The sequence below is a fragment of the Cottoperca gobio genome, chromosome 1, assembly GCF_900634415.1.
Source record: "Cottoperca gobio chromosome 1, fCotGob3.1, whole genome shotgun sequence".
NCBI classification, from domain to species: domain Eukaryota; kingdom Metazoa; phylum Chordata; class Actinopteri; order Perciformes; family Bovichtidae; genus Cottoperca; species Cottoperca gobio.
Window position 1 is genome coordinate 22,230,346 of NC_041355.1, and position 24,923 is coordinate 22,255,268.

The 24,923-nt window shown below is 40.4% G+C and overlaps 3 protein-coding genes across 8 annotated transcripts; 1 reads left to right on the forward strand and 2 right to left on the reverse strand.

Annotated features, from left to right (window-relative positions):
* Nucleotides 1-52: 52 nt before the first annotated feature.
* c1h17orf67 (chromosome 1 C17orf67 homolog) lies at nucleotides 53-5,233 on the reverse strand. 2 transcript variants are annotated; one of them, XM_029440525.1, is made up of 5 exons: nucleotides 5,215-5,233; nucleotides 3,937-4,046; nucleotides 2,467-2,567; nucleotides 880-1,016; nucleotides 53-242 (listed from the first exon to the last, which is right to left on the reverse strand). In XM_029440525.1, exons 2-4 carry the CDS (start codon nucleotides 3,989-3,991, stop codon nucleotides 900-902), a joined length of 273 nt encoding a protein of 90 aa, XP_029296385.1. In that variant the 5' UTR covers nucleotides 3,992-4,046; nucleotides 5,215-5,233; the 3' UTR covers nucleotides 53-242; nucleotides 880-899. The 2 variants fall into 2 exon arrangements, with proteins under 2 accessions (XP_029296385.1, XP_029296393.1); XM_029440533.1 differs by lacking the exon at nucleotides 5,215-5,233 and having other exon boundaries at nucleotides 895-1,016; nucleotides 3,937-5,197.
* Nucleotides 5,234-6,436: 1,203 nt separating this feature from the next.
* dgke (diacylglycerol kinase, epsilon) lies at nucleotides 6,437-17,440 on the forward strand. The gene is made up of 11 exons (XM_029440081.1): nucleotides 6,437-7,144; nucleotides 7,576-7,735; nucleotides 7,824-7,943; nucleotides 8,553-8,696; nucleotides 8,826-8,983; nucleotides 9,410-9,458; nucleotides 9,588-9,701; nucleotides 9,821-9,892; nucleotides 11,578-11,705; nucleotides 12,457-12,568; nucleotides 13,932-17,440. Exons 1-11 carry the CDS (start codon nucleotides 6,693-6,695, stop codon nucleotides 14,151-14,153), a joined length of 1,731 nt encoding a protein of 576 aa, XP_029295941.1. The 5' UTR covers nucleotides 6,437-6,692; the 3' UTR covers nucleotides 14,154-17,440.
* Nucleotides 17,441-17,495: 55 nt separating this feature from the next.
* On the reverse strand, nucleotides 17,496-24,593 carry LOC115013727 (E3 ubiquitin/ISG15 ligase TRIM25-like). 5 transcript variants are annotated; one of them, XM_029440233.1, is made up of 8 exons: nucleotides 24,470-24,593; nucleotides 23,582-24,188; nucleotides 22,761-22,856; nucleotides 22,360-22,593; nucleotides 20,364-20,544; nucleotides 20,118-20,183; nucleotides 19,650-19,850; nucleotides 17,496-18,295 (listed from the first exon to the last, which is right to left on the reverse strand). In XM_029440233.1, exons 2-8 carry the CDS (start codon nucleotides 24,179-24,181, stop codon nucleotides 18,195-18,197), a joined length of 1,479 nt encoding a protein of 492 aa, XP_029296093.1. In that variant the 5' UTR covers nucleotides 24,182-24,188; nucleotides 24,470-24,593; the 3' UTR covers nucleotides 17,496-18,194. The 5 variants fall into 5 exon arrangements, with proteins under 5 accessions (XP_029296093.1, XP_029296085.1, XP_029296078.1 ...); XM_029440225.1 differs by having other exon boundaries at nucleotides 19,650-19,853; XM_029440218.1 differs by having other exon boundaries at nucleotides 20,118-20,201.
* Between the last annotated feature and the right edge of the window lie 330 nt (nucleotides 24,594-24,923).

Consider the following 24,923-nt stretch of genomic DNA (forward strand, 5'->3'; position numbering starts at 1 on the left):
ATTTATTTTTTACATATTCATATTCAGGAGAGACAGAGAGGGAGCGAGAGAGAGGGAGAGAGAGAGAGGGAGAGAGAGAGAGAGACAGAGAGAGAGAGAGAGAGAGAGAGAGAGAGAGAGAGAGAGAGAGAGAGAGAGAGAGAGAGAGAGAGAGAGAGAGAGAGAGAGAGAGAGTGTCCATCCTTTTATCTTTCAAAAGTTTTCATTGTTGCCATGTCCGTGTTGTGGCCTCTGGACCTTTACTGTGAAAGGAAAAGATAAAGAACAGTTCAAACATTTCTGAATCACTCAGAATTGGTTGAAACAATTCAATTCTGAAACAGGTTATCACTTCGCTGCATTTAAACTCTTTTCTTTTCTATGTAAACAGAAAGCTTAGTAATGTGAAATAAGTGTTGATTGTGTGGTCTATTCCAAACCATCGCAAAGTTTTAATTAACTGTAAACATCTGTTGACATACAGTTTATTTGAAACCAGTTTGAGTTTTAAATGATTCAAACAAGATAACTGACTGTGTTTGAAGGATTACATAATACTGACTCGGAAACTCATGTTTCTGAGGTTTCCTGCTGTGTGATAAAATCAGAAAAAAACAGGATGAGCACAGTGAGAAATAAGTGATTCAATTTATGCAGAAGAGAAAAAGGCAATAAAGAGATTGAGTTGTCGATGAATGAGACAACTTTACTCCGGCCTTGAAGCTTCTGAAATGTGAAAAGGTCACATTAGTTCTGAATTGATAAGACATCTGTCATTACAAATATTTGTGTAAGTGTGGAAAAACAATTACACCCTATGTTGGTGTCTTAGTCAAATCTGGATAAAATAAATACTATGTTGCGCTGCAACACAGAGTTGCATTCATGTGCAGTGCAGACCTCTGCCATCATCACCAGGATCAGACGGGGTGTCCGTAGTTCCTGTCACAGCGAGGGTAGCAGTGAGGGTTGAGCCAATGCTCCAGGTTGGTCTCCTGGGCCCTCTGATCCAGAGCCTGCATGTGGAGCAGATGCTCCTGGGGGGGAGCAACATGGTGGTTAGGGTGGAGGTACCCGCAGATGAAAAACAGGAAAGATTGTAGATCTGTACATTTGCACAAATGAAACCGAATGTTCAAGGGGGAACCCGTGCTGCCTCAGAACCTTTTATTCCTCTGCTTTCATTATTGCTTTACTCAAAACAGCACATGACAGACAGAGTGAAATGACAGAGATGAGTGGAGCTAAACATGCTTGGACGTGTACAATGATGAATGGATGACATTACAATGCAACGCGTAGAGAGAGAGAGATTACTTTATAGATCATGGTGGAAGAAAGTATTCAGATCCTATATAACACACGGTAAAATACTGTTACAAGATAAAGTCCTGTATTGAAAATGTTACTTAAGTAAAACTATGTAATTATATCCAGGAAAATGTACTTAAAGTATTGAAAGTAAAAGTACTCGATGCAGAAAAATCCTCACACCTCAGAAGCTGGAAACATGAATTTAATTTCTTACGTGAAAAATGTCTAAAAGGATCAAAATAGTTCCGTCAATCGATTCATTCTCATCAACTCTTCATATGTTTTGTGTGCAACAATCTTAATGTGCAAAGTAAATAGTATCTAAAGCTGTCAGGTGTAATGTAAAAATGTAGTGGAGTAAAAAGTAAAATATTTCCATCTGAGATGTAGTGGGGTAGAAGTACAAAGTGACACGAAAAGAAAAGACTGAAGTAATGTACAAGTATCTCAAATGTGTACTCAAGTATAGTACTTGACGTGTGTTATAGATTCTGCTTTAAAGGTTACCAACCAAGTTCAAAAGCAAGTTCAAAAGCAAACAATGATTTGTTGTATACTGTAGAGTGTAAACCATGTTCAAACAGAACACTCACATGCAGCAACGCTTTATTTTAATCCCCCATTTAGCATTTATACACATAATATAAGCCCTTAATAAGTGCTTTATAATACACTGTGATGTAGTTGTTAGCAGATCTAAGGAGTTTTTAAGTGTTTATACATTGGTTGTAAACTATCACTCCCTGTATGAAGTGTCCCTAATTAACAGGTAATGAATGCTGAAGGACATAACTGATACAATGCAGTTGCAACCATATGATGTGATGTGATATGATATGATATGGTCTTATGCGTTTGGAATACAATTTAAAACTATATAACACACGTTTATGATTTTTAACGTGTGTATTGGAATCAAGCATTCATTAACTGTTAATACAGCAGTAATGGATGCTTCGTGTGAGGAATTCTTATTGTTGACAAAAACATCAATAAACACTTTAAATGTCTTTATCATTTCTTACAGCTACATTACAGTGTGTTCGAATGTATATCGTGTTTATATAGTGCTTATAATAGGAAGGTTAAAAAAAAGTTGTATGGATGTCAATAATGATGTGGATCTCTTCCTGGTTTAATGTCTCTGTGCTCTTCGCTGTGAATGACCCTTACCCTCATCGGCTCATCGGGGTGGCCGGCCTTCATCGGTCGCTCCTGCCTCTTGCTGCGGAGCAGCTGCTTAGCAAAGCTCTCCTTGATGATGGGGTTAGCATCTGAGGGAGAGAGATAGTGATCAAGTGTATACTCTGATGTCGATTAATTGTTAAAGTCATTTTTCAAGGAAAATAGCAGAAAACGCTGTTTTCATACTCTCAAATATGGAGATGTGCTGCTTTTTACTGTTTTATATGATATTAAGTGAATATCTTTGGTTTCTGGAGTGACATTTAAAGACGTCCCCTTGATGTGATGATATATTGGATATTTCCAAACAAACAACTAATTAACAATTTATCGACTAATCTTAAAAATAAACGGCAGATTAATCGATAATGAAAATAATTATTTATTATTTTTATTGTTGCAGCGCTAAAAATAATAAGATTGTAAAGTTGTTCAAGTTCTGTAGATGTGAGTGTGTGAACTAAGACTGTCTGAGTTATTTTGTCTTTTCCATGAACATAACAGCTGTTTGCTGGGTATTAACTAATCAGTCTAACATTCCTCTGACTGAAAGCTGTGTTCAGAGCCATGAATAAACCTCTCTCCACTATCTGCTGCTGCTGAGCTGTGGCTGACCTGATCTGTTTAGCTAGTCCATGTGAGGCTGTTTATTCCCCAACGCAAGCCCCAAAGGAGCTGCTCAAACACACACACACACACACACACACACACACACACACACACACACACACACACACACACACACAGACACACACTGACACACACACACAGACACACACACACACACACACACACAGGCAAACACTGGCCTCTGACCGAGGGCTCTCTGTCTCCCTCTCTCTAACTCAGGCCTGTATTGGTGGAAGGTAACAAAGTGCCCATTCATCCTCCTCACTCCCCGGGGAGCTGGGCCATGTGACCCCAGCAGGCATTCAGGCTGGCTCTCTTCCTCTCCTGCCAGAGGGAGCTGCTGTGAATGAACCCAGCTCTGTCAACACAAGGCCAGAGCTGCTGCTGCTGCTGCTGCTGCTGCTGCTGCTGCCCGGGCCCTCACTGTGACGTGGCAGAACACTCACACACATTCTCCAGTTTTCTCCCCAGCAAATAACACCCAGCTAAAGTCATCTGCGGACGTCTATTTCCAAGAAAATATTCCACTTCAGTTTGTTCAAACTTCTATTACTCAATGCCAGTAGCAATTACAGAGATTACTGCAAGTAAGACCATGCAAGTACTCCAAATGCTTCAAGAACAGATTTCTATTTACTCTGGGTATGTCTTGGATTGACATCGTTTGAGGCTAATATTACAGGAATTAGGTACCGAAATCCACTGACTTCTTCACTGCTGTAAATTCACTCTGCAGGAGAAAATTGTATTCTTCTGATTCAAATTTCACCGATAATTCATCGTGACAGGCTACTGCTCCCCTCAGGTAAATCCCTGAGAGTTTCCTACCTGTGTAGATGGTCAGCAGGACCATGCAGAGCAAAAACACCACCAGCTTCTTCATCTTCTTCTTCTTCTTCTTCTTCTTCTTCTGAGCGTCCTCTGCTCTGAGGTCCCGACTAGAGTCAAGAGGGGGTGAAGGGGGACATTTTCTTCCTCCTCCTACTGCACGTCACATACAAACTGTACAGACCTGCTCATGTTACTGAGGAGATATTTAAAAAACAATCACCATTAGCGATGTCACGTTTACTTATCTCCTCATACAGCTCTAAAGGGGAGACACTACAGGTGAAGAGGGTAGAACATTGTTAACTAACAGATGTCACCATGAAACTTCCCCAGTTGATTACTTACAATAAGACAATTATTCTTTGTACTACAAGTTTTCTGAAATGTTCAAACATTCAAATTCTAAAGCTACATTTTGACACATTTAGGAGAAATCTACAGACACAAATAGAAAAGTAAAATTAACACCTAAATGTTTACTTTTGATCATTTCTTTCCACTAGTTTGAAAGAAGAAATAACAAAATAAACTACACTCTCAAAACTGACCAGTGCTTGAAAAAACGATGTGTTTGCCTGTAGTATCTCACCTAGACTTGCAACATGACCGTGGAGGAACAATGAAAAGCACCTACTGCACAGTATGAGGTCTACTGAGGCAAGTGGGAGGCTGTCCACTAGATGGCGATGCAAACACAGTCATGTAGAGACACGAGACGCTCGAGGCTGTTTTGTGATGAGTGATGAGCCCTTTGTGAAATGGTCTGTTATTACTATACCATACTATATGTTTCAGAGTGATTTACCTGTTTCAGCAGGGAACTGTTAATGTGTTCTACTTTTAGAGCATGGCAGATGGTTTTGGTAATTACATTACATTTCTGGGGGGATTTGCACCACTAATATACAACATCTATGCCTAAAAAGGCGAACTGTATTAAACTAAATGTAAGAAACTACCCAACATTAACATAATGATTTATTTGCAAAATTAGTATTTTTATTGTTTGATGAAATAAATGGCTTTAAATAGGAGTACTGGTTGCACTGGGGTTTATGGGAACTTGGAGGCAACAATTCACATCATCCTAGCATGTATCACTCCATCACTTTGCTTTCTTTACCTTATTCTCTACACATCATGGTTGTTATTTCTTTGTGTTATTGTTTTCTGTTATAGAGACCACATTTCTGAACAAGGATCATAAAGGTTTTTATAATATTTAAAAACATTTATTTTTAATTAATTTACTTGCAACTGTTTTTAATCACTTACCTGCCTAAGTAAACCCAGTAAATGTCTTGATAATTATTTATTTATTATGCTAGATCCGAGCACTGTCAGTTACGTCTGAGGGGAGACGTCATTGTTTCTGCTTCTTGCTGCCTTTCTGTGTATCGCGCATGTGTCTCGCGCAGAGTGCGCACGTTAATGATAACGTTGCTTTGATTAGTTCCTGGGGGCATAAATGGAAAGCTTTTGTTCCCTCAGTGTGATTATCTCTCACGCCATGAGCTCACGATGCAGCGCAAAGCGCATGCGTGCTGTGGAGCAGCAGGATGCACGTCAGGATGTCAGAATCAAAGATAATATAAAAGTCGAAATGTAACCTGCGTTATTTTCCGTGTTCGTCTAAATCGCAGCAGGTAAACGGGAAATAGCGGAGATATCTCACATCCGGTTGAGTCCTATTGAAATTTAAGTAGAAATTAAATAGCGACATTGAGATTTTACATTTTACTCCCCTACATTTATCAGCTTGATCATTAATAAGCTTTAGCTTCTTTTCCAATTCCAATTAAGATTTCTGCAGAACCAGTATAAAACTTTTAAACTCTAACTAAAGTCGGATTTTGAATGCAGGACTTTTACTTGACTTTACTATATTTACATTGCTGTAATGTTACTTTTAAGTAAAGGATCTGAGTAGGGGAGAACGGGGTTAGTTGTAATATTCACTTGATCTCTCTCCATGGAGTGCACTGTTAAAACATTTTGGTTCTGACATTTTCAGAATTGGGGTCACCTCACACCTACAGTATCATTTCATGAGTAGGAAACTTGACATTTAGGTGAGAGGTCTAAGAGTGTTTAGTGTCAAAATGTAAATATCCAGCTCTTCTGTGTTTCTTCTTAAGGCTTTTACACAATGGGTTTATAATAAAACAGTTATTACCATTTAAAATGTGAGTATACAGTTTTTGAGAGATTCAAATAAAAATAAAAGGTGTGACGACCAGCCCCGTTCTCCAGGGGGAGAACATACGTTTGATACTTTGAGTACTGAATTTGGTTGGTAATAATTTAATGCAGGACTTGAACCTGTAATGGAGTATGTTTAGGATTTAGTATTGCTAATCCTTTTTCCTTGAGTAAAAGGATTAGAATTGAATACGTTTTCCATAACTGGTGTATGCTGTAATGTAGCTTACTGTCCGCACTATGGCACACAGTTGTACGCATGCGCGTTTTCTCTGTTGGTGAACTGAATAATCTTGACATGTAAACACTCTCTGAAGCTAAGGTAGCGAGGTAGCTCATTGGCTCAACGTCACATCGCTGTCTTCTTGTTGATATCTAGTTCTACATCAACATGTTTAAATTGAAGCTGATATTAGTGCCAGGGTGCTGTTTGTGTCCGTGAGCATGCGTGTTGCGGGGAGAAGGTCGCGTTCGTCCCGTCTACACTCACTGTTGTGTACATAGACTGATTTCCGCTTATTATCATCACCCGTCGCCACCGTCCAGCAGCGATGTACAAGGAGGGGGACGAGCTGCAGGACGACTGCGGCTCCCGGGAGGAGTGGACGCTGCTGTTCTGGACCTCGCTGGCCGTCATCGTCCCGGTCATCATCACGCTGTGGTGCAGCGCCCAGCGCTCCAAGCGGAAAACGCACATGAAGGATTTCTTTCGCAAGAGCAAGCACGGCTGGCACTACACAGACCTGTTCAACAAGCCCACCTACTGCTGCGTCTGCTCCCAGCACATCCTCCAGGGGGCTTTCTGTGACTGCTGCGGCGTGTGCGCCGACGAGCAGTGCCTGCGTCGGGCCGACCGCAGCCTGCTTTGCAAGGAGATCATGGCTCCATGTAGCCCCGGCAGAGCCATGGAGCACCGCTGGGTGCGCGGAAACGTCCCCCTCGCCAGCTACTGTGCAATGTGCAAACAGCAGTGTGGGACCCAGCCGAAGCTCTGCGACTTCAGGTAGCGTAGGTGGTGCTAAAGTCATGTGTACGAGGCCTGCTTTAGTGTAAATCTGCAGCTGTGCGTGTGCGTAAAATACTTGTGTTTTTTTTAACTCTCATCGCAAAATAGTAAAGAAAGGCTGCTTTACACTTAGACCTTCGAAGGCTGTCATACTCTAATGGGGGTGCATCACCATTTCATTTTAATGTGTCTTTAATTTCCTCTAATGGACTTCTGCTGCTCTCTGGGATAGCAGGGCACAAACGGTCATAATCTCATATTGTCATATAAATGACTTTAATCCTAATGACACCCTCAGAGGTCAGTGTCAGTGACCGACCAGCACTGATGCAGCTGCTAATCTTTCAGGGTCTTGCTTCCTTCAGCATGAAATTGCTTTTGGGTATTTTCTTGCCTTTCTGATAGAGTTGTGTCCCTCCTACCTTCAGGTGTGTGTGGTGTCAGAACACAGTGCACGATGACTGCATGGACAGCCTGACGGACGCAGACCAATGTGAACTGGGCGAGTTCCATAACCTCATTATCCCACCTCACTACCTGTACCACGTCAACAAGCTCCGCCGCAGGAACCCTGAGGAGTACAGCAAGGTGCTGCAGATACACTGTGCTCATATTGTGTGTTAATGTGGTGTCCCACAGCTGTTTTAAGCTCTGTGTGTGTGTGTTTTTTCTGTAGCTGGCATCTTCCTGTGGCAGTGGCTGGACTCCAGTGTTGGTCTTGGCTAACACACGTAGCGGGAACAACATGGGGGAGGCTTTGCTGGGAGAATTTCGCACCGTTCTGAATCCTGTGCAGGTCAGGCTTGTCTCAGTTAGACCAAATCATCCTTTTAAAGGAACACAAAATGACCATTTGTATATCAATTACTCACCCCGTGTTACCTTGAATTCCTGTAGAAAACGTTCTTTTTCTTGCATGCCTCTATGATGAATGAAAAATCCAAAAAGTTTGGACCTCGCTGGCTGCATTTAAAAAAACAAATGTTTATTAAAACATAGTTTAGAAACGTGTGCAGTATAATCCAAGTCTCATGTATCCAGTCGTATGCTCAATACTTCACAAACACATTTTTACTAAAACCTTACTATTTAAAACACTTCAGGCGCTACTCATTCATGCAAGTCCGAAGTGTTTTAAATAGTAAGAATTCAGAGAATTGTCATTTACTTTTACTTATCAAGAATTCTCTCCGTTCTTCGTTTACCGTGGAGGCATACAAGAAAGGTTTTCTTCAAGGTAACACAGGGTGATTGATAAACAAATGGTCACTTTGGGTGTGAAGTGTTTCTTTAACTCTCCCTTCAGTTGTCATCCTTTTTTTTTTAAAGCCTGGGGAGGATTCTAGATTAGAATTTCTGCTCAAAACAAGACTTAAACCGGTCTCCTCTCTCTTCTCTCCTCCAGGTGTTTGACCTGTCGGAGCTGACTCCCTCCAAAGCCCTGCAGCTGTGCACCCTGCTGCCCCCCGGCAGTGTCCGGGTGCTGGTGTGTGGGGGCGACGGCACTGTGGGCTGGGTGCTGGATGCCATCGATACTATGAAGCTGAAGGTGTGAAGTGTCTCTGAGCTATGAGAAGGATTATTTTAAGTGCTGCAGTATTGCATTTGTTTATCCACCTGCCTACCACCACTTCTCTGTTAACAGCATACCTGTTGCTCTTATATTCTCCTGTGTCAGGGCCAAGATCAGTTTATGCCCAGGGTGACCATCCTTCCCCTGGGGACAGGAAATGACCTTTCCAACACTTTAGGCTGGGGTGCCGGGTATGCTGGAGAGATCCCCGTGGAACAGGTTCTCCGTAACATCCTTGATGCCGAGGTGGTCAAAATGGACAGGTGGGACAGTCAAGTGTTCCACACTATGATATCAATTAATCAGCGTATAAATTGTTTGGTTTTATTAGTCTTATGAGATACAAGTATCCGTGCAGGAGGATATTGCTGGCAAGGAATCTGGGCGTTAAGAGCTCGCGCACAATGCATCCTGGTACATGTAGGCACTTCCGGCACGTCTCAAAAAGTCTTGACTTGAAGTTGAAAGAACTTTTATTTGCGTTTGTTCATCTTATTTGTGTTCATTTAGGACACTGAGGTCATATTCTCTATATTTCCTTCTGTGAGTTTTTTAGACTAGTGGCAAGTTCAACAATTTACACTTTGTTGGCAAAGCTGGTTCCAGCATTTTTAGCATTTCTAAAAGCCTAGCTAACGCCCTGTTTGTATTTCTTTTGTTCCTGCTAATTTCCTCATGGTCCTTTTCAGGTGGAAAGTGCAGGTGGCTTCAAAAGGCCTCTATTTTCGTAAACCAAAGGTGAGTTTGACCACTTGTTTTGAATTCCTATTATTAATTTGCAGTCTTATCTTCACCTGTAGATATGTTGTGTGTTTCAGGCCCACTGACACACTCAGCCACAGTACATATAAAACATATACTCCTCAGGTTCTGTCCATGAACAACTACTTCTCTGTGGGGCCCGATGCTCTGATGGCGCTCAACTTCCACACACACCGTGAGAAAACACCCTCCTTCTTCTCCAGCCGCATCATCAACAAGGTTTGAGAGTTTGAAATGCTTCATTTGAATACATCAATCATGTGCCTCTGAGTATGCAGTCAGAGAAACGCATTGCTTTCTATTAATGCCTACCTTTCTGTTTGTTTGTTCTTCCCCAGACTGTATATTTCCTGTATGGCACCAAAGATTGTTTAGTGCAGGAATGTAAGGATCTGGATAAGAGGATTGAGGTACAGTAGCCTTGTACATGTGATGGAGCTTCATGTTAATTCTGACTAAATCAGACAATGTTTTCACTTTTTGTGATATTCTTGGCTGAGAATCACTGATTTATGGCCTGAATTCTTCATCAGAAGGCTCTCTGCCTCCTACCAAGCTGTCACTAGAAATTACTTTCTTTACCTTTTGACTTGCTTGCTTTAACATGGCTAAAATATACGACAGTGATAAAAATAGCAGGGGGGGGGCAGTAAGCCTAGCTCTCGCTAAAGATCAAAACTACATCTTCCACTCTCCATTAAACCACAGTTGTTTTCACATGTTTCTGTTTGTGTAAGGATTACACAAGTGGCATATTAATTGTTGAGCTTTGAAAGTGATGGTATAAGTATTTTTTAATTTTGTTCGGAGACGGCTATAGAGATGCGCACGTTTTTTTGTAGGACAATCCGGGAGTTGGCATTGTTCTAGTTCCCTCCACAAGAAGCCAATGGGATTTCTCCATTGGATTTGGGATTATAAAAAAATAAAATCTCTGTGGCAAACAAGCGTTTATTATCCTTAAATGTTTTGTTGAGCAACATAATCGTCACAAATGAACATCGCTTTTATGATTATTGAAGCGCAAATGCAATCACCAGCCTCCGTACTCTCATGTATCCTCTTGTAAGCAAACGCCTTTTTAAAAACGCGTAAAAGCTTCAAAATTCACAAGTGGGTTATTTACTGACTTATTTTATGTTGTTGAACAAAATGTGAAAATCTCCTTGAGTGCTTTTGGTAGCCGAACGGTTACTACACTTGCCATGCCACGTCCCCGGTTTGATTCCAACCGTGGAATCTTTGTTGCACTTCATACCCCTCCCTCTATCTCTCTCTCCCCGTTTCCAGTCTGCCTCTACCTTCATCTGACCATTAAAGGCAAAAGATCCATAAAAATAATATTAAAAAAGTAAAACAAAACATTCCTGCTGACTTAAAACCAAACCAATCAACTTTGAGATGAGGGAACCGGAAAAGCAAAAATGTTGACTCATTTCCAGGTTTTAGTAGTAATAATAATAATAATAATAATAATAATAATAATAATAATAATAATAATAATAATAATAATAAGCTTTATTTGTATAGCACCTTTCATACCAGAATTGCAGCCCAAAGTGCTTCACAGCAAAAACATAACAATTAGTACAAGGACAGAGTAAGAGCATTTACAGTACAATAATCACAGTGTTGATGTAAATGAGTCTGAAGTACCATTATAAAAATAGCAGAATTAAAATAGTATAAAATAGCAGATAAAATTGCAGAATTAAAATAATATAATATAGCAGAATTAAAATTTGTATAAAAATAGCAGAATTAAAATAAAATAACATTGGAGCATTGTGCCTAGTTTCCGTATCTGTGCCGTACTTAACGACCGTCCTGCCGGGAAACCACATTCATCACACCATTCTTGTAAATGTTTTAAACTATCAGAGCCATATTTTGAAAGCATGAGATCAACAATGCGCCCCTGTGGTACTCATTCCTGCAGCACTATTTCCTCTCTTCCAGTCTTTATGCTATGCTAAACTTTGTGTAAGATATGTGTAATTATTTTGAGAATATTGTCATGGCAGTGTAGGAACATATTTATCAAGTTGACTCTTTGTCAATACTGTGTGTTTGTTTGTGTGTGTACCTACTGCAGTTAGAGCTGGATGGAGAAAGGGTGGCGCTGCCCAGTCTGGAGGGCATCATAGTTTGTAACATTGGCTACTGGGGTGGAGGCTGCAGACTCTGGGAGGGTATGGGGGATGAACCCTGCCCCCCCACACGGTAAGACCTGCACTGGCATACAGATAGACAGGTCGAGATGATTATTACTGTGAGCTAAGGCTGCACAATATATAGGTTTTGTAGCACCTTATTTGTATAGTCCTACACATAGTTTATAGCACCATTTGTAACATTTCAACAGCTTATTAGGTGAGACGCAACTGTTTTGCCTTTTTCTGTCGATATTTAACAGATTATATGTGACAATTTATGAACATACCTACATATACTTATACTACTCACTCAACGCATGCTATAGAAATGAGAAAAGGTTCAGAATATAAATTGTTACTTTTTCTGTCATTATTGGGACGTCAACTTGTGCAATGGAAATCGCAGAAGACTTCAATATTGAGCTCGGGGAGTTATTTAAAAGAGAGTATCAGTAGAAAACTGCACTTTACAAAATGTAACTATCATTCTTTTATTGGTGCCTTTTGTGTTTAGTTCAATGTTAATTTGTTCAATAACAGAATACTTTAACTCAACAAGCAATTTGTTGTATTTTAGCAGTATGCGGAAAGCAGCAGAGAGGCAGAGTTTAGTACACTTTAATATCTGTTTATTTATCGCAAGTAATATTGTTTTTGTGATATTGAACAACGTTGTTGCATATTTTCCTCATGAATACATCACTGAAATGTCAAATGCCCATCAGAAGTAAGCAAGATTCATACTTATTGTTTATGCAATGGTATTCTTACTAAAGTGTTTGTATCAAGTGTTCCTATGTCTCCTGTCTCTCCTGCAGGCTGGATGATGGTCTGCTGGAGGTGGTGGGTGTGTTTGGCTCCTTTCACTGTGCTCAGATCCAGGTCAAGATGGCCAATCCTGTACGGCTGGGACAGGCCCACACTGTGAGGGTGAGGCAATAATACACACACGCATACACACATGTACACATACAAGGTTTTGCCACAGTGCGACCTCAATGTATGAACAAACACAATGAGTGAGTCAGATTAGTTTTCACTAATTTAACCTCGTCACAGCACTTGAGAAAAAGTAATCTGATTAAGCATGCACCATTCTGCTCCGGCATGTGCTATCCTTTGCTTGTTTCCACACCACCTCCTTCTGCTCCTTATATGGTCATCTTAAAGGGATAGTTCAGATGTTTTATATTGGATTTCTTTAGGTCCACCTAAAACAATCCTAATCAGTTTAAGTGTGTACCAGAGGTGGACGAAATACGCAGATCTTTTACTTAAGTTGTAATCCCACAGTGTAGAAATACTCTTTTACAAGTAAAAGTCTTAAAATGTTATTTAAGTAAAAGTACTTATTCTGCACTACAGCCCATTTCAGAATAATATTATATTATTGAATTATATTGATGCATTTATGTTTTCATCACTTTAATGTTGCGGCTGGTAAATCAGGAGCTCTTATTCATTTTTAGTTGTTTACTAAATATACTGCCAGGTAGCTTGTGAATTTCACCAAGGGATCAATAAAGTTGATCTTAACCTATAATAGTGCATGATCAATTATTTGTTTTTATATTTTGTATTATTAATCTGGATTTGCTAAGAAAAATAAGTTATCAAATAAATGTGGTGAAGTAAAATGTACAATGTTTCCCTCTGAATTGTAGTGGAGTAGAAGTAATAATAATAATAATAATAATAATAATAATAATAATAATAATAATAATAATAATAATAATAGGATTGTGCGTTGTTTGGGGGGGGGGTTTGTACCGAGAAGTATCTGCAGCTATGAACCCGGGGGAGGGGGATTATATTCCGAGACATAAACACAGAATTTCCGGGATTAAAGTTGTAAATTTAAGATAAGAAACTCACAAAATTAGGTCATCTACTGCAGGTATGATATACAGCAAGCGCCTGCATCTGTGGTGCGATGAGATTGATCCAACCTTGAAAAGTGAAGCCATGTGGTTCCTTGGGGGGAAATAAAATAAAATGTCCAAGTTTGTTTTCATGTAAATTTGTGACTCCAATCTCAGAACATATCCAGGTTTTTTTCTCATACATTTTCTCCGAATATAACCCCCCTCCTCCAGCTCTGTAGTTTTTTTTAACCTAAAATGGCCCTAATACATCATCGTAGAGTTTACACGATCTGTCGCCAAATTAAAATATAGAACAGAAACAACAGTGAGCATCAGATGTGGTGGTAACTGCCATTACCTCATTATTGGCAAGATACAGAATTGTATATCTCACATAGAAGTGTCGGGTGTTATCCTTCCCTCTCCAGCTGGTTCTCAAGAGCTCCAAGATGCCCATGCAGGTGGACGGGGAGCCGTGGGCCCAGGGTCCCTGCATCATCACCATCACCCATAAGACCCAGGCCCTCATGTTGTACCACAGCACCGAGCAGACGGACGATGACGACGACGAATCCAGTGGCTCCGAGTCGGAGAGCCCCGTCCCTCACGACTCACCCAGGCCCCTGGGGCCGGCCTCTGCTCGTGCATGACCCAGCCCAACCATCATGTGATCTGAAGTTCCTCTTTTCTTAAGTTTCTTACTTTTTTTTTCTGCAGCCCAATTTCTATTAATCCCTTATTTGCAATATTGTATTCCTCTAAGATCTTTGAACACACTTTATCCTCAAATCCGTTGATGAGAATAGGTGTTTCCTGCGTAATCATTTCATATGTTTTAAGAGAGCTCACAGGGGTTTAAAGGTTATATAGAAATGGGCTGGTATGATTTAGTTTTTCCGTCTATTATCTCCAAGCTCCCCATATGTTGTAACCGAGAGCTCAGGCAGTTCCCCCTCCACATGTGGGACAGTCGGGAGGATGTGAATGTTTTGAAAAAAGATTGCTGTTTATTTGCACTGATCCCTTGTGCCATAGACATCTATAGTCAACTATACTATATTTATTATACTGTACTTACAATGTAATGCCCAGTGTAGCCCAGCAGGTATCAGTCAGCCATCTTTAACAAGTTGCCCAGGTTCAATTGACCGAACCACCACAAAGCCATGTCTAAATCAACAGCAGGTGATGACGCATTAATCTACGAGAGATCAGTACTGTCGCAACGTTTGTGAAGTGGAGGTTTGGCTGAAGGTACATCCAAAGCTTCAAGGACATTTTTTTTACTCCAGAAAAAGCACAAACGTTAAAATGCACAGAATATAAATTAAATTCCCTTTTTAGTGCTCATTACATTGTTTTGAAGTGTCTCAGAATCTTGATGGAGCAAGGGCTCTGTTACAACTGCAGTGTGCTGTCAATCACTGGACATTGATGTTGTTTCGTTTACTTCATGGTGCCCTGTCTCAAGTAGCTCCCAAAACTGCTAGATTGTACTAAGTTACAGGAGCTACAGGAAACAGCCTGGCCTTTTTATTTTGAAAGTACTGCCAAGTACCTTGTCAGAGGATTGCTTTTTTGCCTACATTGTTTTCCTCCTGTTTACACATTTTGTGTTGCACTGTTTTGGCACTTACACTGATAAATACCTTACACTGCTTAGGATGTATGTTATATACATGATGCTGACCTTTGATGTGGCTGCCGATAGTAATAACTGTTGATGAGATTAAGCTGTCCTATGTTGTTATTTTACTTTATTCAAGTAATCCTACTGCATCATTTGTGGTTTACCAAATGGTCACCACAAGATGGCAGGCTACAGACAGTATTTTCTGTAGACAGGTCCAGTAGAGTTGGTCTTCTAAACCTTAAACCTCTACAGTTTACTATTAATACCATCAGAGTTACTAGCATGTACTTATCTGTGTAGTGTTCATTTGTGTTTCTGTCTGTCCAATAGTCTACATGTAGGGAAATTAATTAGGGCTGCAACTAACAATTATTTTCATTAGCGATTATCTGCCCATTGGGTCTATAGGTCCAAGGTGATGTATTTAAATGTCCAAAAAAGATATTCACTTTATTATGATACAAAACAGAGAAAAGCAGGAAATCTCCATATTTGAGAGGCTGAAAACTGCATTTTCTGCCATTTGTGCATAAAAAATGACCTTATCAATTAATCGATTATGAAACTTCTCTGTCCATCGACTAATCGATTAGTCTACTAATTGTTGCAGCTCTAAAATTAATTTCACCATTTGAGGTGGTCCTGTTTATTGCAGAATGGTTGCATGTTGCTTACAACCACATCTGAAAAGCCTGTAGAATGTTAGTTTATGCTTTCTTATAAACCTGGAGCCAACTTGCTGCACATAAGGCTGAACAGGGATCAGTTTTTAGCCGCGTGATGCCTATGCTTTTGGAATATGCACCTCCTTGGCAGGTAACCAAGCCTCGTGGTTTCGTCACTCTCTGTTTGTTTGGTGAATGTCCTCTTGCTCAAGGACACCTGTATGACCTTTTAACCTTATTTTCCATGTTTACCAGAGTTTTGTGTGTTGTGTTGCACTGAATTAGCTTAAATGTTTATTAGCAGGTTTTTTAGCCACACTAGCAGCATGGCCTGTAGTTTAATACACTGTTGAGAATGAAATACCTCGATAACTGTTGGATGCAATTTTGTACAGATATTGATGGTACCCTAAGAATAAATCCTAATCATTTAGTTGATCCTGAGTATTTAATTAAAGCCATCATCAGGTCAAAATCTGTTTTTTGAGACTAGGCTAGATAACATGCTAAATAGTAGCATAATAACGTAAGCATGATGGCACTAGCTTTTCATTCAAATCAGAGGTGGACCTTAATACAGATGTTGACTCTGTCATTTGTATCCATAGTTAACAAAGCTTTATGCTGTTTTGCAGAGTGAAATGGGTCACTGGTAGTGGCGAAACCAGAGAAAATTATGACCCACTGAGATCAATTCCTGCCCTCCAATTTAGCATCTTTCAGTTCATAGTTTTGGTTGAATCTCATTATTCTCATGAGCCTTGTAAAAAATGTATGTCTCGTGCACAGCACAAATGGCACACAGACAATGCAGCGACTGGCAAGTGGCTAGTTAGTGTGCTAGCTTAATGGCGAAAATACTTTTTCCACAGAAGATGCTATAGGTTAAAACAGAGCCACAAAGAGAGTGACTATTGCACTTACAGTTGCCAGGTCGCCAAAAACGTGACTTCAAATTGATGTTGATTAAGGTGTGTAAGTAGGCTTTTGTTTGCTAATTATATTTTGCATAGAAACTTGATTAAGCCATAATATATCAAACGTGTTGTATTATGCCTTCAAGTGGCCAAAGCAAAAATCTGATTCTGCAGCTTTCATCTGATGAAAGTTGGCAATGTACAAGCCTGATAAGATGAGTAGAGAATAACCCTTTAGAGTTACATAATGGCGTGGCATTTTTTCTGGTGCCACCATGAGATTCTGCCCCACTAGCAGTATAGCAGTAAGGATTAACAGCAGCAAAGTGGTCTTTCCATTTGTAAACCATCTAACAAATGTGTTTCCTGGCATATAATGACTATTACACCTCACAAGGTTGCTGGCGTGGCTAAAGACCTTTACTTGTTTTAATGTTAGAGGTGGAGGGACATGACTGATGGTTGTTTTGTATGTTCACAATTCCAGTGAGTTTCATTATTATTTGTTAAATTTTGGCAGAAATAGCAGTATTTATATAGTCTCCATTTATCAAAGCAAATTCCCCTGTCTTGTGTGTACCAAAATGCTTTCATTATCAATTAATATATATTTGAATATGCTTACTTTTCCTGAGGTCAAATATCTGTAAAAAAAAAAAACAAGAGAACCCTAAAGGCTGATAAGAATGTGCAGAAGACATAATTAATTTCACTTTGACTACGATATGGTCTTCAGAGGAAACCTCTGCTAAACGGGAATGAAAATACAAAGAACTGTCTGGGAGAAAAAAAGCTTTTATTGGTAATGATCATATAAACATTCCACCCACTCTGTGAAGCGTCTTTGAGTTACAAGAAAAGCGCTATATAAGTCTAATGTAGTATTATTATTATTATTATTATTATTATTAAACATAGCTGTTTGCAAAAATGGTAGGATTTGGTGAAATTGTCACCACAGGTGACACGAATGCATTTTGACTGAACTGAATGTAATGAAGCGATCTTTTGAATTTAAAGACATTCCCATAAATATTTTCATATATAAGCCACATGTCTCTGTGTTTTAATTAAGTTATATTATAAATTACTGCTGCTATGATCCCTCGTCGGAGATCACAGCAGCCATATGCTCACGCTGACTTCGTTATATTAGGATGCGGTAATCATTTACCAATTTAACTAATGCTGAGCTCAAGTTGCTTGGAAATGTGGTGTTCATTACAAACCAATTGCAAACTCAATCATTTACACATATAAAGTTTGGTCATGCAAAAAATCATACATTACATATCCATAATGACCATTTATAAAGTAATGCATATGAGCACCAAAGGCTGGCTCTGTGTATGTGTGTATGCTGTTTATTTAAGCAACACAATAGTGCCCTTCCCTGTCACGTGAAGTGATAAATGATCACTTCATAATTTCTACAAGTTACTTCTATTAGGCTGTGGGTGGTTTCTAGTTGATTTCTCAGAAGAAAGATGGCTTCTGGAAATGTCTTTCTTCGTGGTTTCCTTTCGCACTTGGCTTATATCTTCCTGGAGCATTGCGGGGCAGCCTATGGTCTTGGTCTTTAGGAAAATACAAAAAAGGTTTCTTGAGTGGTTAGCCCATAGTGTGAGAGATGTGCCACTTGTCAAACTGATGGAACATTTCTGAAATCATATACGCTGACATTGAACTGAATTCTGTCGAGCTCAAGTACAACAGAATTTGTAGTTATTACTAAAATAATGTTTTCTGAAGTTGCTTTTGAAGCCACAATTACACATGCAAGAGATTACCAACATCATGGCACACCGGTAATTCAGGTCAAAGAGAAGGGCTGTAAATTGTTTTAATAGGAAGGTTTCCTGTGTACTTCAGCCCTTCCCACTGCTAACTGGGGAAGGCTGCAGACGTGCAGGTGCCACACCTGTGTGACGGTCTCAGAGGTGGCCTTGTCCTGTCCTTCCCATGTTGTGTGCTTAACCTGTGTTTCAGGAGGTTGATTGGTGGAGCTGAGACCTCGTCATCTCCTCATCACTGATTCAGCACACCTGAGCAGGCTGGGCTCAGGCTATAAAGAGACCTGCAAGATCTTCTCTGTCTCTTCCCTCTGGCCTGCTGCCTGCTATTTGTATTGTGTTTGTTGTATAATTTACTTAAATTAAACCATATAGAAAAGTTATTTGATTGTGTGGTCTCCCTCCTTGTCACCTCCTCTCGAGCCAGGTTGTGACACCTGTGACACATGGTAATTACTGGGCAAGCTAAACGATGTGACATGTACATCTGAGGAACATCAAACCTTTCCAGTAAAACAACTGCACCTCAAACTAGCCTTGCACACTCTCGGGACAAACCAACAGGATTGTAGAACATGTATGTTTGGTACCAGCACTACAGTGTTCAGGCTTTTCCTGTTACATGGAAAACATCCAAGAATAATAGACTGCCACCACCTTCATACAGTACTGTTGACTAATGGCATGAGTAAAGAAAGCCACACCCAAATCAAAGTTTATGAAAGTATAAGTCCTGCCGGTGGCTTGTGAACTTCAGTGATTCCAAAGATTGGTATGCAGCACATTGATAAGTATTTGCCACTGACCAGCTTACATGACACGCTTGTTTGAAAACCAGAGAGGTCACAAACCTACAGGTGGCCAGGACTTTGTGTGAGGTGGGTTAGGATGGGGGGAAGAAAATTGTTTACAAGAGCATAACATTCTTCATAGATCCAACATCTTAATTGTACTCTCAAAGTGCACCAGATTGATGCATTTAACCTTAAGATGTATACATTTTTATTTAGAGGGGAGCCTGGACCTGGACACCCCGAGAGACTCTGAGGTCCACTGATCTTAGTTTTCTCAATTTTTTTATCATACTGTTAAGATCACAATTTGATATTGTGTGTATGTCTGTTTATATCTTACGTACTTGTCTGTTGTCCTGCCATAAATGGAGGCCCCCTGTAAAAGCCAGATGGCTGACCGTGCACATACGGGGGTAGATTCCAGACTGCTTGTGAGCCCATAAAAGAATGCAGAGGATTAGGAACTGTCTGGAATATTGGCTGGACGGGTGGACGACGTGGACTGTGGGACCTGGGCGGTCTTCTCTGCTTTGGACTCTTGGTTACTACTGAAACAGAGAAGGTGAGTGAGAAAAACATGTTATGCATCCACAGTCATGAGTTACAAAATGCTTGTCTTGTTGTTTTTTTTCAGTATGCACAATACACACATATTGACTCCACAAATGTAGCTTTTCTTCTGTAAACTCAAAGCTACGACTTGTGAAGATGTGTGTGTTTGTGTGTATGTTCAGGACACACATGGGCAGATATTTTATTATAGGTACGTGTTTTATTCTTTTTAGATAATATCTTCATAGAGATGAACACACCTGCTTCTGGCAGAGATCCAGTACTTCCAGTACTTGCAGATCCTGAGACAGGAACTGATTTTTCATCTGTGAATGGTAAATGGACTGCAAATAAAACATGCCAGATAATATGATTACACAAGGGACATATTTGTTTGTCAGAATGTTAAACAGTTGGCGCACCAAAACTAAACAGAGCAACAATCACGTCAGCATTTGTTCTTCAACAAAATTGACTTCATTATTATTACCAAATGTAAAATGTACCTGCACATTCACCAGGTTTAAGTTTCAGTAGTCTGGCCTCAACAGGCTGTTTAAGGATCTCTGTCAGGTGCTGCTTCAGGGCAGCAGAAAAGGCCTGTGTTTCTGTCACCTTCTTAGAGTCCAGCTTAATTTGAGGCATGTCAGGATCAAACTTTATTGCCTTAGGCAAGTTAAATGAAGCCTGTGAGGAACAAGGGGAATAAATACAAATTAATGGGATGTGCAAAACATGGCTTTAGGTGTATCAATGAAAAAGCATAACTGTGGTTCGATCCCCTGTGGTCAACATGTTGAAGGACACATGTCAAAGTGTCCTTGGGCAAGATACTGAGCGAATGTGTGGGAATGTTTATCACTAGTACTTATGAGCATGTGGCATCTTGTATGTGTATGAATATGGGTGAATGCTGACATGCTTTGACTGGTTGCAAAGATTGGAAAAATACTATATAAATGTATTCCATTCCTCGTAGACATAGAATTGTACAGCTACGAACTAAATTATGTACAATTCAATTAAGGATTCGTGTAAAAAGAAAACAATCAAACTTCCAAAGAAGGATGTTTTCAATTTATCCATAGTGTAAAATTAAACAGAAACGGCGGATGTTATTGACGGCCGAATAGTGCGTTGCTTTAAATGTTGCCGCAAGGATTATCTTCTTATCTTTGAAAAAGGGCGGTCCAGACTTACCTATGGTAAATGAGATAAGAAAAAAAGCATTAAAGCACATTTCCTTAGCATTTAGAAAATGTAACCAGCTATTATCATGACTGGCACTAAATACTTTTCGGTCATTTCACTCAGCTAGGAACCTCCTTTCGCAGCCGAACATTGACTGAGAGGGAGGTACCCTGCATCCCGTTCAGCGAGCAAAGGAGAGCGAGCTGTATCCAGCATGTGGTTCGACGGGGTAACAGTTACTGGGTGTCCCATCTTAGTACATTACACAGTGTGTACATACAGTAACACACTACTAATAAATAAGTCCTGTAAATCTGCGTCCTCAGCAATACACCCACCAAGGGTGAAGTCGATCGGATGAACCGTTAAGATATACACAGACTCCTTACATTTTTGTTAAATATAATTTTGTCAATAATTGACTGACGGCAAGCTGAGGTATTCAAACTGCATGTTCTCTGGCCTACCCACAAAACTACTCAACAGACTCCAAATCATTCAGAACTCGGCTTCCCGGATCATCACCCGCACCAAATCGTCTGACCACATCACCCCCATCCTCATCCAACTTCACTGGCTCCTGTTCTAACCTGTTCAGCACCAGATTGATTACAAAACCTTCTGCTCACATACAAAGCCCTCAACAACCTCGCCCCCACCTATCTCTCAAACCTCCTCCAGGAATACACCCCCTCCCGCTCCCTGCGCTCATCCTCAGCCGGACTCCTGTCCCCACCTCCCGCCTCAGCACCATGGGAGCCAGGGCTTTTAGCTGCACCCCGCCCAGGCTCTGGAATTCTCTGCCTCCACACATCAAACAGTCTGACTCCATTACGACTTTCAAATCCCACCTCAAAACCCACCTGTTTAAACTGGCCTACTCACTCTAACACACAACCAACTTGTTATCACAGATCCTCCTTTCACTCCGTCACTCCACACTCTGTCTTGCCTGTTTTATCTATGTCGGTTTGACTCATTTGTTTTGTCTTTGTTTTAGCTGTTTTAACTTTTAAATGCGCTGTAAGGCGACCTTGGGTGTCCTGAAAGGCACCTCTAAATAACATTTATTATTATTATTATTATGTTTAAAACAGTTCAAAACCTTAAGACATTTTATTCACTAATATATATCAGAGAAAAGCATAAAATCCTCACATTTGAGAAGCTTTAACAATCAAATGTTTAGTGTTTTTGCTTTAAAGAATTACTTAAATTATTAATCAACGATCAAAATTGTTGCCGATTCATTTTCTGTTGATGTAGTAATCAACAAACTGTTGCATCTTCCAGTGACAACGTTAATCCCACCTGTAGAAAGGCCAGGGTTTGGGATTGACTCAGCAGATTGTTGATAGATTCTCTGGCTTTTGTCATCTTCTTAGTGTTCTCATTCAACCTCTTCATGTGGTCCTGAAGTTTCGTCTGACCAATCTCCAGCTCGCGGTCCACCTCATGTTGGGACTCGTGTTCTTCTTGGAACAACATATCCCGCATCTGCTGATACACCGCTGCCAATGCTGTCTTCCTTGTGGTTGCTGCTTCCTAGGCAAGGGCCGTGAGAGGAGCCAGAGATACATACAGGAACAAGTAAATAGATAGACAAACTGATGTGATGTAATTGACATGATGTTTTCCTTTGTAAATGAATCACTACTTAAATTTGCTTCCTATTCATGTGAAAAACTTCAAATGTACAAGATAAAAATTACCTTCAGCTTGCTCTGCGTGTCATTCATTTGAAACATAAAAGTCTCAGTCTTCTCAATCTTCTCATTCAGCAAACCCAACTTTTCTCTGAGGTCAGACTACAAAGAAAGATGTGGAACATACAGTAGCTTCAGTACGCAGATAATTATATTATGCATACATTGTTTTTTTATATTGCATAGTGTTACCAGGAAAAAGGGAAGAAAAGCTAGCCTGGCTCTGTCCAAAGGTAACCAACTCTGCCTATCAGCAGCAAAACACTCACTTATTAACAGGTTATATCCATATATAAAATATATCTTGTTCCTTTTACCTTTACCTTGTAACATGTCTCATTAACTCTTCACTTACCTCGTAGCGTTATTTGCTCTTGTATAGTTCATTGTTGTAAAGTTTATACTCTTTTACTAGTTGTACCTCTTATTTTATTTATTCTTATTTTATTAATTTTACTTCCTAATGCATCTGTACTTATTTATGTCTTTGTGCTGTTGCAACAGCTGAATTTCCCCTCTGGAGATCAATAAAGGCTTAACTTATCCTACTGGTCCTCTGGTCTTTATGCTAAGCTAACTGGCTGCTGGCTCCCACATATTCACTGTAACCTTGCAGTTATGGAGAGAGGTATCTACTTGTCTAACTCTAAAACTAAAAAAATAAGCAAACAGGCATATCTCTCAAACTGTTAAATAATTCCTTTCATAAAACCAATTAAGCTCCTGTCAGATGAATACTGCCAGAGGAATAGCCTACTGCCAGACACACACAGAGACACACGCACACACAGACAGACACACACACACACACACACACACACACACACCTCTTTCAGGTTCCTCTGCTCCTCGGGGGACGTGAAGGAGCAGCCTTTGTGGACTTGTTGGAGGCAAAAGCTGCAGATAGGACGGCCATGTTGGCTGCAGAAGAGCTCCATCAGCTTGTGGTGGTCCGGGCAGATACGCTCAGCCAGGTCACCGACAGGCTCACTCAGCTGGTGGACACTATATGTTGGGTTTTCCCGGTGAGGCCGCAGGTGCTCCTCACAGAAAGAGGCCATGCACGTGAGGCAGGTCTGCGACGCTTCTGCTTCCATACAAGTATCACAACGTATGACATCCTCTTTCTCCGCTTTGCTCTCCTCTTCTATCATCAGGCTGGCCTCGCGCTTGGTCGTCCTCAAGTTAAAGGTCTCCACGACGGCGCTGAGGACGGTGTTTTTCTTCAGCTCCGGTTTGGTGGCGAAGTATGTCCGACACTGAGGACAGCTGTAGGAGTCCTTCCAGGTGGCGAGGAGGCAGTCCTGGCAGAAGTTGTGTCCGCAGGGGATGGTCACCGGACAGTCAAAGGGACACAGACAGATGCTGCAGCTCAGATCATCCTCCAGACTGAGCAGAGACATTTGACTCTGGTCCATTTCCGCCATGATGAGGCTGCGAGGGAGAAACGAAACTTAACTTGTCAACTCAAGGAAAACAGAAAAACGAATGGTTTAGTAGAATTTTCTAAATATAAATAACATTAAAAACTTGAATAACTTAATACCACTAAATAAATAACTTTAAAGTTGTAAATAACCCGCATTACAAGGCCACATAATTTTTCTGAGTCACAGTTTAATTTACAATCGATGTTCTCACGATATCTTTTGAATAACAATAAATGTATAAGCCACAGCACACATACTATCTAAACGCTATGTCCGTGTACATACCTTTTCTGCAGGTGCGGCTAACTCAAGCTCACTGGCAAAACTTCAGGCAATAGAGTGTCTGTTATCTCGAAAAAACATGACTTCTGACATAGTAAATCTCTCTCTCTCTCTCTCTCTCTCTCTCTCTCTCTCCTCTCTCTCTCTCTCTCTCTCTCTCTCTCTCTCTCTGTGTGTGTGTGGTGTGTGTGTGTGTGTGTGTGTTCGTTACTTAGGCTTCATTCGGGGACTAATTTCAGACTAAAGACAAGTTAATTGGGGACGGCTTGTGCAATTTGGGACAAAAATCATGTAGGCTATATAGCTGCTTATATTGTTTTTAAAGATGACAATACAAAAATATGAAAAACTGCATAATTTAATTGATTGGTCTAAAGCAGAGGTGTCAAACTCATCTGAGTTCAGGGGCCACATACAGCCCAATTTGATCTCAAGTGGTCCTTTTGTTTTAGTGCAA

Coding starts and splice junctions, on each gene's coding strand:
- c1h17orf67 (XM_029440525.1), bottom strand. CDS start 3,991: ATGAAGAAGCTGGTGGTGTTTTTGCTCTGCATGGTCCTGCTGACCATC. Junction 2,568..3,936: donor CCTGCTGACCATCTACACAG/GTAGGAAACTCT, acceptor TCTCTCCCTCAG/ATGCTAACCCCATCATCAAG. Junction 1,017..2,466: donor ACCCCGATGAGCCGATGAGG/GTAAGGGTCATT, acceptor GCTCCCCCCCAG/GAGCATCTGCTCCACATGCA.
- dgke (XM_029440081.1), top strand. CDS start 6,693: ATGTACAAGGAGGGGGACGAGCTGCAGGACGACTGCGGCTCCCGGGAG. Junction 8,697..8,825: donor TCGATACTATGAAGCTGAAG/GTGTGAAGTGTC, acceptor CTCCTGTGTCAG/GGCCAAGATCAGTTTATGCC. Junction 12,569..13,931: donor GACAGGCCCACACTGTGAGG/GTGAGGCAATAA, acceptor TTCCCTCTCCAG/CTGGTTCTCAAGAGCTCCAA.
- LOC115013727 (XM_029440205.1), bottom strand. CDS start 24,181: ATGGCGGAAATGGACCAGAGTCAAATGTCTCTGCTCAGTCTGGAGGAT. Junction 20,545..22,359: donor AAACCCTGGCCTTTCTACAG/GTGGGATTAACG, acceptor TGTTCCTCACAG/GCTTCATTTAACTTGCCTAA. Junction 20,202..20,363: donor TAAACCTGGTGAATGTGCAG/GTACATTTTACA, acceptor TTTTATTTGCAG/TCCATTTACCATTCACAGAT.